The sequence below is a fragment of the Lepidothrix coronata genome, unplaced genomic scaffold (genome assembly GCF_001604755.1).
Source record: "Lepidothrix coronata isolate B3197 unplaced genomic scaffold, Lepidothrix_coronata-1.0 Scaffold203, whole genome shotgun sequence".
Lineage (NCBI taxonomy): Eukaryota > Metazoa > Chordata > Aves > Passeriformes > Pipridae > Lepidothrix > Lepidothrix coronata.
The window spans coordinates 273,230-285,775 of record NW_016690383.1 but is presented as its reverse complement, the minus strand read 5'-3'; the positions used below and the strand labels follow the sequence as shown (position 1 = coordinate 285,775).

Here is a 12,546-nt window from a genome sequence, read left to right as displayed (position 1 = left end):
CTCGCTACACAAGCCCCTGATTCAGCAGCATGTAATAAAATCTTCATTTGCATGAAAAGCACTCTCTGATCACAAAGTCTTCTGTTCGACAGCCCTCTTCCCATCCACAGCGTAAAGTCGCAGGCACCACTGTCATTTTGGTGGTGACTAAGGTGGAATATTTTATTTATGGTTTATTTGGAGAGGCTCTCAACGTTTTAATGTTTCCCGAAAAACAGTATTTTTGAACTAACACAAAAGCTGCACACATTCCAACTATGCAAGCACTGCAAAGTTCACACACTGGGCTTACACCTGTACTTTTAACAACCGTGTCACGTGAAGGACATTTCACATCAGCACACGGTGACCATGAACAGTTCTAAAATGTCTTTTGCATTCAACAAGTCCAGTCCTTTCCAGTTTGCCTTTACAGTGTTTGGTGTCACGACACACAGCACTCAGAGGATGTGTTTCAAAGGAAAGGAAGGTGTAGCCATGCAAAGAACAATGCACTGCCCACAAGATTAATCGCTGTCATGGGAAACCAATAAAAACAAGTATCTTGTTATCTTTCTTTACAAAGAGACTGTTAAAGCTTAACTATGTTAGGAAACTTTTTCCTTTGGATTAAACCATGAGCCTAATGCATGTGGGCATCACACATGCCAGCATATGCAATTAATTGGCTCTCGCCTGATGCTGCAGGAGAAAGTCCAATGTTCCAGAGGCAGGATAAAACCTTCACGCAACCAGCCCGTGCCCTCTCCTGCTAACAGCTCTCTCACCAAGGCCAGCCCCAGCTTCCTGTCCCGTGCCACGTAACACCCCCTCCCCATTTCCACCTGTTAATCATGTCCCACATATACACCCCAAAATCACACCCAGCTCTGAGCAAACTCAGCCAAAGCAGAAATACCTTTCATCACGTCAGCAGTGCAGTCCCCATTTAGAAACGTTTTCTTTCACGTTAATCCAGTGCCAAAACGTGGTGGTGTGGGCTGTGCTGATCCAGAAAGGGTGCTAAGGATGCTGCTGCCTCCTGTCTATCACTGAGCGCCTCATCTCGCGCATGGCCAGGCAGTGACGGCCCTGCGACAACAGGCACTTTAAATTGGGCAGCTCAGCAACACATGTACGCTGAATTTTTGAACAAGCTATTCTAAGCTGCTTTGCTAGCAATTTCTGGCCTGTGCAGTTTGAAAGCGCACGGTTCTGGCCCTCACAAAGAGCAGACCTGTAAATGACATCTTGAGGATTAAGCTGATTGAGATGCAATTTGCCTAGCAACCATTCATTAAGCAGAGTTCAGAAACAGGCCAGCAATCTATTCCACCTCCTTATCTGAGCAGTAAACAGATAACAGTCTCTACTGTGTCCTCTATCCTCCAGTTCAGACACATTGTAAACAGATTTTTCAGAAGTTTAAACTCCTACGGTAAATCTCCGAGAACAATCCTGCTCTCCAAACTCGAGGGATTCGGTTTCACCAAATGCCTTACAAGCGTGAAACAGCTCTGGAAGGAGGGTAATGCAAATCAAATTGTGAATGCATTTGCAGTTCCTGTGCCTCCAATATTTTCTCACGTCGAGCACTAAGAGCCCATCCTAGTCGCTAAAATAAAAAATTTTAAAAAATCTTAATCACATAGGCATTTGGCATTGCTATTCTGATCGCTGAAAAAAACTCAATAAAAATCTTATTCCCTTCCTTCATCTTCTGCAAAGAATCGATTGACACTTCCAAAGTCTCTGATAGAGGCTCCCCCCCCTTCAGTGAAGAAAACAAAAGTCACGTCCTCCCTCCCATTAAGCATTTTTTCCTCATAAAATAAGCAAGACAACGTAAATGTCATCAGTGAAAAATCAAACCAGCTATTTCAGCTTGAAAACTTTAGCTGAAAAGATTAAGCCAAATCATGTTTTTGCATAATTGTTTCCCTGCAAGAAACATCTGATAATATCCCATTCTGCTCCAAAATTAAACAACAAAGATTAGCACGGGCGTGTTTAAGACTATATACCTGAATGGTTTTCCTTTGGTGTACAGTTCTTCTGGGAAATCACTGTGACATACAGCATGCTATTACAATTAAATATGCAAGAAAGAAGAATTAAACTGACTATGAATAATTAATACCCTACAATACTACTTCATAAGGAAAGTCTGGCTGAATATTCCCGCAGATGAGATATACCCAAACACGAGGCACAGCAGAGCTGGCAGCTTTACTTTTATGATGGGGTCTAAACCACTGAGTAACTTCATGGCTGCTACTCAATTCTAGAGAAGGTGCCAGCCGTCTAGGCCTTCTCCTACTGCATTCCCATCCAGATCCAGAAAAAGGGAAGAAATGCAAGCCTTGCAATAGTTGCTGCACTGCTCATCTACATCCCAGAGGTAAGAGGCTTCCCAAACACTTTCCATTAAAAGGTATAAAGCAATTATCTGACTTCCCAGTAGAGAGAATAAAGCAAATATGATGCAACAATTACTTAGGTGATAAGATCAGGCTAAGGTTGTGAGAAAAAACAATTAAAAAGGGTTGCAACAGCTAAGGAATGCAGCTTACTTTCCCAGAACCTCTTTTAACGACAAAGATACCATCAGCTCGCAGAGCCGACCTTCCTGTTTCGAGTTTACTGTTTTGGAGGCTGCAGAACATCAACTGTAGCAAAGCCACGGTTGGGTGGTGGGGTATGAGCTCTCCATCCTCAGCACAGCTCTCTTCTATTAGCTCCTACTCAAGACAGTGATTAAAAATATGCTTTATTTGCACAACAGAACCCCTAAATCACTTAAAATTAATATTTACTGAAGTCCTTGTAAAATTGGCATTCAACTGTTGGCATTTTCCACCAGACTCCGGTTGGGTCACACCAATACACCTGTTGCAGACTTTCAGCTGGAAATCCCCAGTTCCTCTCCGTCTATCCAAGCAGCACGGCACACCAACACCCCTTCTGGAGACAGGCATTTGAAATCCAACCAACACTTGTGATCACTGGGGTGGAACAGGGCACTGCTGCTGTGCTTGCTGAAGGTGACAGCCCTACAAAGACGCGTCCCTCGCTCTAGGCCCCACATTGCTCCAGGAGGGTCTCGCTCCTGTAGGATCCAACAGTCTTCCCTTCAAAGCAAACAGAAATCGAGGGTCCTTCTGCGCACAGGCAAAGTCATGTTCGAAATATGCTGGCTTAATATTCATTTCCTATTAAAAATTAATAGGATTAAATGAAGCTCACAAGCCGGCAGGCACCAAGACACTTATTTTGCCGATGCACTCGTTGCCCAGAGGAGCAGGATGTGAGGGATGGGCTGCAGTGCTCCTGCAGGATGGTGGCCACAGGATCCATGTGCCTCAGAGGCTGCAGGGGGCTCTGCCCCACATCCCAGAGGGATGTCATTCCATCAGTGTCATGGTTACTCTGTCCCCCCGACCAGGAACTGGTGGGAAAGTTGGAGCCCCTGAAGAGACCCTGGTGAAAATCCCAGCATCTTCCCACTCGAGATCCAGTCTTCTGGACACCGGCTCCAACCCTCACCCATGTGCACATGTGCCCCTTTCCCACTTCCAGAATGAATCCCCTTGCCAATGAGCATCCTGCAAATACCCAGAGTTTATGTAAGCCAAGTTTAACCTTCAGTCCCTGTTAATGTTAACGGAATAGGAAAAAAATTAATCATGGTGCAAGAAAAAAGTCTGTATCCGCATTTCTAATTATACAACAAAACACATCGTGTGGCAATATTTCCAAGCACCTTGCTGGGAATATAATAGCCAACGGACTACAGCTTCCATTTTGAGCAGTGGATGCAGGAGCAACTTGGCACTGAGGTTGTCAGAGTTAAGGGATGAGGACATGAGAATTAAGGAAAATGAAGTGACATACGTAAACGATGATAACAAAAATGTTAATAATTAGAAAAACAGTCACCTTAAAAATTTAAAATGTCATGATCTCTCCTACTTTTTAATGGCTTAGCCTACTTTTTCCAACCTAATTTGCATGATCAAAATAGGCCTCCTGCCAGGAAGCATTAAAATGGCAGCCCCCCATTGAGACAAAACTCCCTTCACCATACGAGACTGAAGGACTAATAACTATTCCTAAAAACATTTTAAATCCATTAATGTTGTTTAGCAAACACTTATTTAGAATTAGTGCCGCTGTCTGCTCTACTAAAGTGTTTTATAAAAGCCTTTGAGGGAGGAGCAGGTACCTCCCAAACACCTGCACCGTCTCCAACCCTCTCCAAAGAGCTGAGCATCCTCATGCTCCTGCTCTGCACTGCTCTGAACATCCTCCATCCCAAAAACCCCAAAGCATTCTCCAGTATCAACCAGACAATTCCCAATCTCTTTGGGGTGAAGCTGGAAGCACCCCACCAAGATGCAGGGAGCAGCCAAACTAAAGTACACCAACCTCTACGTGCAGCAATTAATTCTAAGGAATTGGGTCTAAAAAACCCAAGACTAGAATAATAATATAAATCTCAATATTACTGATGTACTGAAGATTTGGATTCTGGTACAAATATATAGTGCTTTATACAAATTTGTCTGAGCTATGTGTTATCCTTTCAATGCCATCTGCACAAAACCAGAGTTTTATCTAAGCACTGGATACTAAAATAAATCATTTTCTCCGTATCTGTGATCTTGTCAGAGACAGACGCCACAAACCTGAGAGCTGGCTAGTGCAGGCTTGTCTAGTCCCAAATAAAATTAGATCCGCATCAATATGATTTATTTTTAATAAAAAATAAGGCTAAACCAGACTCCTCATATCGAAATAGCCTCAGCCAGCGCTCTCCCAGCCCACAGAAGACATAATGTATGGTGTGAAATTGTCAAAATAAAACTGGGATTGGCACTGCCATTTCCCCTAAGAAGAAATACCACAATCAAGAGACATGTTTTAATTGCCACACATAATGAAGGCTACCTGCTCATTATCCACTTGGTGTATTTACTGCTAAGAAAATACAGGACTGTAAGGCTTGGCAGGGTATTTTCTGGTGCTTTTCGGCACGTCCACGCCCCGGCAGATCTTTTAAGAGTGAACTTGGCTCCCCAATACCACGCAACAAACGACCCATCTCTGCCCGTCACGCATGAACGAGGTCCTTGGGCTGCACTTCTCAAAGCACCTCGTCCTGAGCGTCCCCTGTGAGCGGGGACCTCGCAGCAATTAGCACAATCTGATACTGCAAACTCAACTAATATTAACGCCGAGCCCTCAAGACAGCACAGCCCATGATTTGAGTCCGTCCCAGAAGACCCTTTGTTTCTACCTTTCAAAGTCACCAAAGGCTGGTAAATAAATTCTATTGTCCAAAAGTGCTGCAATCAAGGGAAATTTCTTTCTTCTGGATGGAGGTGTTCTCCAACCAGCAGCCAAGACTAAAGATTTATACAGGATCACGGGAAACACCAAACCTGTTTTATTTCCTTATACAGAGCAACTTCTAACATCTACACTCACTGCTGCGAGATTGCAATGGATTTCATTGGGCAAGACAAGCTGTCGAAAGTACAGATTATAAAAAATAAACACTAACCATTTTTAGACCTAACTTTCCTCCACAGACTGCATTTTATGCCATTTCACTGGAAATGTTACATCAGAATAAAATCAGATTTAATTGGCTCTTAAATAACTGAACAGCCACTTTAATTTTATTTCAATAGCAATAATTCATAAATCAAGCAGCTGAAATTCTAGCACAGAGTGACAAGTAAATAGAGCAGAACACACTGAAGGAGAGCACGAACACCACACGGTGAAAGGTGATTTTTCTTAAACTTCAGGCGTCGCCATTTTATGGACATCACAAAGGTACCGCCACATAAATACCTGGAACTAAAACCTGTCAGCCCTGGGATGCCACACAGTTTATCAGCAGTTACTGCTTAACAAAGACCAATGGATGAGATGATCCCTGTCCAACTGGAACTGCCAGCAGGGAATATCTGGGATTTTAACCGTGGATGCAATTTCCCTCATGCACACTAGATGGAAGTATGGAAAAATCTTAATTCTTTCCTGTCTCGAGTTTAAATTTAACTGGTTGAAATGTTATGTCGGACTGTCACATTTTGAGACTTCTTTTGGTTCTTAATCAGCAACTTCATTGGTAAGTTGTAACTAAAAAGACACCCTGAAATATTAAACCAAGCTGTGTTGGAAATTCACAGTAAATACAAGAGAATATAGAGCAGAAATATTAAAGATATTATTCAGGCTAATTTCTGAAGTACACGCATTCCATTTCTAGAGTGTTTAAATAACAATCACTTATGAAATGCTTCAGAGACATTGAAGTTACAGTTTTCAAATGTTCAGGCTATTTTAACAACATCACTTTGTTAATGACTAGAAACAGGGAACTGAAAAGATATAACAGGATTCGTAAATGCTGCTGAAGTTTTGACTGGAAAAAACCCCAGCAGATTTGTAGAAAATAGTGGGAGAGGTACAGGGAGAGAGAGAACCTGAAGTCTGGTGGAACAAGCAGATCAGAGCAGCAAACCTGAATGGGATTAAATTACACACAGATCTCCTGGAAACGATCTAAAAAGTGACTTGTTCCAAAACAATCCATTTCTAAATTTAAACACTGAAGAGTTCACAGACACGAAAACTAAATCAGGCGATGGTGTGACCAGGAAAAAGCTGTTTTCCCTCCCCTGCTCCAGCTTTTTCACATATTGATTTTCCTCCACGCTCATTCACAAAGGCTCAGCAGAGTTGTGAACAGTTTAAAGTCAAAGGATGCACAAATTACCGGCTCCAGGAATACATCACCCGTTCCAGGCAAAAGCTGAGGGCTTTGCTGTAGCTGAAGAAATAAAACCAACCCAGAATCAAAATAGACTAATGAGCTGGAAGTGAAGGGCAAGCAAATCCCTAATTTTCCCTGTCCACAACAAAGCCAAAGCACACGACATTCCTCAAGCTTATAAGACAAAAAATTGAGAAAAACAGTGCCTGAAAAGAAGGGTGAACGAAGAATAATACTGGATAAAAGAATAATAAAGGAGGCATGAAGGGCTCCCCTTTCCAGATGTTAAGAATACATGGGGTTTTTTTCATTCCAGGTTTAAAAAAAGATTAGCAGAGGAGGAAGTTTACTTTGGAGAGTGGGAGCACCTGCATAATTTCTTTTTTGAAAAAGGTTCATACTATGCTATTTCCATCCAATACATTTTATATATATATATATATATATATATACACAGTATTGGCTCAAGACAGTCACTGTATGACATTTTTTAGAGCATTTTCTGTGCAGGAACTGCCAACAGAGAGGGAACAAAATGAGTGGCAAGGGAAAGCCACAGGAAAAGGCAGGACTGTGAGACTCACATCCTCCAACATGCACACTCCAAGTTTAACATCAAGGCAAGGAGAGGGATAGCAGGATACAGCAAAGGATACGCTGGGGTCAGGAAATGAAAGAAGAATCCACAGCGCTCAACACTGACTTACGTGATGTTTTACCAACAAAAACAGGTAGGAATTTTTTTTTTTTTGCCCGTGGCTCCATCTTAGCCAGGCCAGGGAGATTGTCCCAGTACGAGAAGTGAAATTAGAGAGCACAACTGGATGCTGGATCCACCCTGAAGAGCAGAGCACGGCGTTTCACCTATTTCCACTTGCTCTCGCGTGGTTCCCAAATTAGAAACAATCAGAATCCTGCTGGAAACAATATACGGCACCTTAATTGGGTTGGCTGCGCTACAGACGTCAGCAATGTATCACTTAGTAGATCATTTTTTGACTGCCTTTTTTTTTTTTTTTTTAAAATACTAAAAATAGCTTCACTTTCACGGTTCACCTTTTCTACCTCACGTTACTACAGGCATCGTAAAAAATTAAACATTCGCACTCGTTGCACGCCGAGGATGCTGCAGAGCCCACTCCTGCTGGAGGCAGGATCTGACACCTAATTCAGCAGAATTACACTTAAGGGTTCGTCTCAAACGTGTTGCATTTACAGAGAACCTGTTTTCTAACACGTTTCCCCGTAGTACACCCATCAATGCATCTATTTAAAAGCCTGGAGCAGCTCAGTTATCTCTAAATACATCAACAAACCAGACATTCCACTGCTCCGCGCATTCCAAGCACTCCGGAATCGCTGCACGGGACTTGGAAATTCACATTAAAAATCCCTCCCAGTTTTCATCCCTGCACACCCCCTGAGTGCTACACCCCCACTATTCCCTACCAGGGCCACGCTGCAGCCAAATACACTCCTGTGAAATTATTCCAATAGCAAAATATCACCATTTTCTTCACAAACCCTGGAAACTTGGACTGATCTTCAAACACGGCATAAACAAGTCAAGCAATGAGAATATGTAAATGAAGCATAATTCCTGAGCACAATGGGGGAATAATTATAGCAACAATGTAACAAATAAAAAAATGAACAGGGTGGCATGGAGAGACACCCAGACAGAATGTCCCAAATTAAGGAAAAGGGGTCTGCAGGGTCTACAAAGCCAGACCAGCCACGGATCATCCATAGGCTACAGTCACTGTTTTTTTAAGTGTCCATTTAAACCAAATTAATAAAACCATTGAAACCAGCAGCTGATGAACACAGCAGTCTGTGTCAGCTCCAGGTGCAGGCAAACTGAGGCCAAGCTATGCCTAGTTTGGATAGCAAGATCAGCTTTTGAAGGAATACAACCCCTTGGAAAAATACCTTTGGGTGAAGTTCAAAACAACTTTTCTGGATGTCTGTCAGCAGAAAGGCTGTTCAGGAGTTCTGTCAGTACTTGGAAAGCAATGTTTTTTAGAAAGAAAAATGATGAATAGTGTGACAAACTCATTTTAGCATTCACAGTCATAGGAGTCACAAAATACAATGGGAAAATGGGAATGTGGCATACCACACAAGGAATAAAAATCTCAATTATTCACTTCAATCCCCAGTTCGAAAGTATTTAAAATACTGAAAAATGGGGGATACACCCATTGCAGATGGAGAAAACTGCAAAACCTTTACTCATCCTTAGGAGTATCTTACCCAAAAAACAGCCTCAGAGGAGTCAGTAGGTCCAGGTTACAGTGTACAGCACAATGGAGTGACCTGTTACTCACCTGCTGGGTGTAGCATTTCACTGAACTACATGTTCTTAAAGCAATTATTTAAAAGTGCTGATCATCTGTTAAATAACTCGAACAAGTCAGGCTGTGGCTATGTGCTCAGTGGTGTATTTAGCAATCCCATAAATCCCAGAATCCTGGAAGTTACCAAGCTTTAGAGAAATACAGAATGGACATTACTGCATCTCACACTTCACAGATCAGTGACTCCCCTCACTGTTACCTCACTGAAGAGGTAGCAGCATATAGGATATAAAATGTTTTGGTGATGAAGGTTTTGGGGTGGGGGCAGCCAGAGCAACACCTCTACCTCCTTCCCTCCCATTTCCATGTGCTGGCCAGTAACGAGTCAAGGTCAAAAATGAAGAAGAATAGAGATGAATGGACAAACCAATGTGGAAAAGTGTTTTACTGGAGACAGCTATAAAAGTTTCTATCCCACACCCAGGCATTTCAGCAGGTGCTGGAGAGGACACAAGCTGAGGCTCCTGCACGTCACACAGCAGTCTGAGCTTCTGGGAAACACAGATACTTCAGTCCTTGACAGAAATCCTTACTTCTCCTCTTGATCTGGTAACAGCTCCCAGAAGCACAGATATAAAAGCTCATCTATCAGAGGACAACTTGAAACAAATACAAATAAGACTTAAACGAAGGCAAATATCCAAGCTGCAGAGAACACAAAGGTTCCTTAATTTTGCATTTGGAGAAAAAACCAGTACTACATGGACATTCTCCAACATATTTTTAATGTTATTAACAGAAATAGCACCCCAGGCTGTGCTCAAGCAGAAAAAGTGTGAAATAGTTTGCAATGTGGAGTGAAAAGGGGATCAAAAATACCATCTTATAAAATGGCATTTATTTGGTGCTAAGTGAATTATTTATTCAATTGAGAAGTTCACAAAGTGACAGAGGCGTAAACACAAGCGAGGTCACCACTTCATGTCAGTATCAAAGCTGATCCCTAGCAGAATTTAAGCACCTGCCTTTTCTTTTATCTCAGCACAAAATGAGATTTCTTTCTTTTTTTTTTACACTTCAAAAGCCATGTAACACAACAGAATACATGCCAAGCATGCAGGAACAGAGCATGCCAGCATCTTTCAGCAATCAGCTTTCCCTTGTCATCCATTATGTCAGATTTATCTATTTTTGCTTAATTCTTGCTCCAGCAATACGCATCCTTCCTCTCTCCAGACTATCAGGCTGCTTGGGCTGGAACTCAATACAGCTTCTTAAAATAGTTGAGAAATATTGAAAATACTTGAAGCGATGCCTGTAAATTACAGCCAATTCATCAACTGATCCTCCAGCTCCCCAGACAAGGGTCAATTCTGATTTCCTCACCTCAGAAAGTCTAACCACGGTAAATATCATTTAGGAAATGTACACCCTCTCTTTTATGGGAACATTTTTCCATGAAAGCTTAGATCCTGTGTTAATTTCAAATCTTGACCTCTGTTTGCTCTCTTACTTGCTTTTGATCCAAACCTTCCCCTGCTAAAAATTAATAGTGAGTTCATCTGCTTTCAAGTTTCCTTTCTTTATCATTGCTTTCCCCCCCCCAAGTTTCCAGACCCTCTGAAATGACTTTACAGGACACCAAAAGCACCTCAACACTCTCCCTGCATCCTTCACTCCCTGCTCTCTCCACCTCTAATATCTCTAAGACCCTTCAAGAGCTACTACCTACTCCTTTATGTACCTACTTAAATGAACAGACTCCAGCAAGTTCAAATTCTTAGGCTGAAAAAACCCCTGACCAGAAAATACACACACTGAAAGGAAAATGCAACTATCATCACTCTGTTCCCTCAATGCCTGTGCAGCACCGAGCACGGGATTTTCTCAGTCAGCTGCTGAATCAGATGAAGTTTCCGCTGCACACGCACACACACACACACACAGTCAGGAAGCCCTGACACGTCCAGGAGGATTTACTCCATCACAAAGTCACCACCGTTGCTCCAGCACAAATGACATCACTCAGGAACCCAACCTCATCCTCCTGAGAGCTCCCAGCTCCCTCCTCTCCCACAGCGACCGGGGCGACAAAGAACCGGGTTTGTGCAATAAAGAGGGAAAAAAGTATTGCTGCAAAAAGTTTTCCCAAGGAACTTATGTTTTCATGAGACTGTGGTTAGAGAGAAAATTAAGGACCGTGCTAAGAAGTGAGTAGAACAAATTATGGCTGAACTGATTAACCTGATTAACCTGCACCTGTGATTTACCCTAAACTTGTAGCAAGTGATGAGAGGTGATACCAAGGGAGGGTGAGGCGTCCGTGAGCTCTCGCAGGTGCTGCTCGGGGAGGTTCACACACTGCAGAACCAAAACCATTTCAACACTTTGCTGCACGAGTGGACTGAGAACAGAGGAGTCCAGCTCTGCAGTTTTCTCCTTCTTCTTCTTCTTCTTCTTCTTAAGACGCTTAAAAATCGGTTGGTAGGGAATAAAAACGACGGATGATTTACTGACGATATCTGTGCCCTGCCCATGGCGGGGGGGCTGGGACGAGAGATGGTCTTTAAGGTCCCTTCCAACCCAGACCAGCTTGCGATTCTCTCGCAAAAGGACACTTTTCTTGGGGAAAGAATCACACAAAGGATGTGCTCGCACTGCGACCGCAATCCCCCCTCTCCCCTGACGGCACTTCTATCGCGATGGCTGGCGCACTATCGCGATCCGGGCCGCGTGTGTGGTACCCAGGGGCAGGCATTCAGGGGCTGCCGAGGGGCCTGGGCGCTGAGGAGGGGACACCCCGGGGAGGCGGATGTCGCGACAGAGGGGGGGGCGGGTCGCGACACGGACGCGGGTCGCGACACTGGTGATCCCTCAGCGGCAGGGGGGAGGGGACACCCGGGAAGGACAATGGGGAGCAGGGCGGAGGAGGGGGGGGGGCAGCGCCGCGCCGGTCCCGCCGCGCTGTGAGGGAGAGGCGGCGGAGGAGGAGAAGCAGGAGAAGGTGTCGGCGTGGCCGGCGCCCTCCCGCCGTGGCCGCACTTACTCTCGGAGCCCCTGCCCGGGCCTCATGGCGCCGCCGCCGCTGTGCCCGCCCGGCCCCGCCGCCACCGCTGCTGCCGCCGCTGCCGCCGCCGCCCGGGCCGACCCTCCTGGCTGCGCAGCCGCCCCCGCCCGCCCCGCCCCGCGCACGCGCGGCCACGGGCACGGCGGACAGGGGAGGGGAGGGGGGGGAGAGGGGGCAGCGCCGCGGCGCCCCCTGGCGGAGATTGCGGGTAGCGCAGCGGGGAGGGGGGAACACGGGGGGGAAATGGAGGGGACATGGGAGGGACACAGGGGGGGACACGGGGGACATAGTAGGGAGCATGGGAAGGACACAGAAGGGACATGTAGGGGACATCGAGGAATACGAAGGGGGGACACGGGGGGAACAGGGGGGGGAAATGGAGGGGACATGGGAGGGACACAGGGGGAACA

The 12,546-nt window shown here is 44.7% G+C and overlaps 1 protein-coding gene across 3 annotated transcripts in view; it reads right to left on the bottom strand.

Annotated features, from left to right (window-relative positions):
* FAM222B (family with sequence similarity 222 member B) overlaps window positions 1-12,193 on the bottom strand; it is a 36,545-nt gene extending 24,352 nt beyond the window's left edge. Inside the window, exons 1-2 of one of the 3 annotated variants that reach the window (XR_001877657.1) lie at window positions 12,116-12,143; window positions 4,956-7,683 (exon numbers count right to left, since the gene is read on the bottom strand). Coding sequence is in view for 1 of the 3 variants with exons in the window: in XM_017832615.1 (XP_017688104.1) it covers window positions 11,373-11,448 (76 nt within the window). In the remaining 2 variants the exon portion in view is untranslated. Of the gene's footprint in view, window positions 1-4,955; window positions 7,684-11,372; window positions 11,831-12,115 lie in introns of those variants that run through there. The other 2 variants (XM_017832616.1, XM_017832615.1) reach the window with 2 other exon arrangements.
* Window positions 12,194-12,546: the final 353 nt, after the last annotated feature.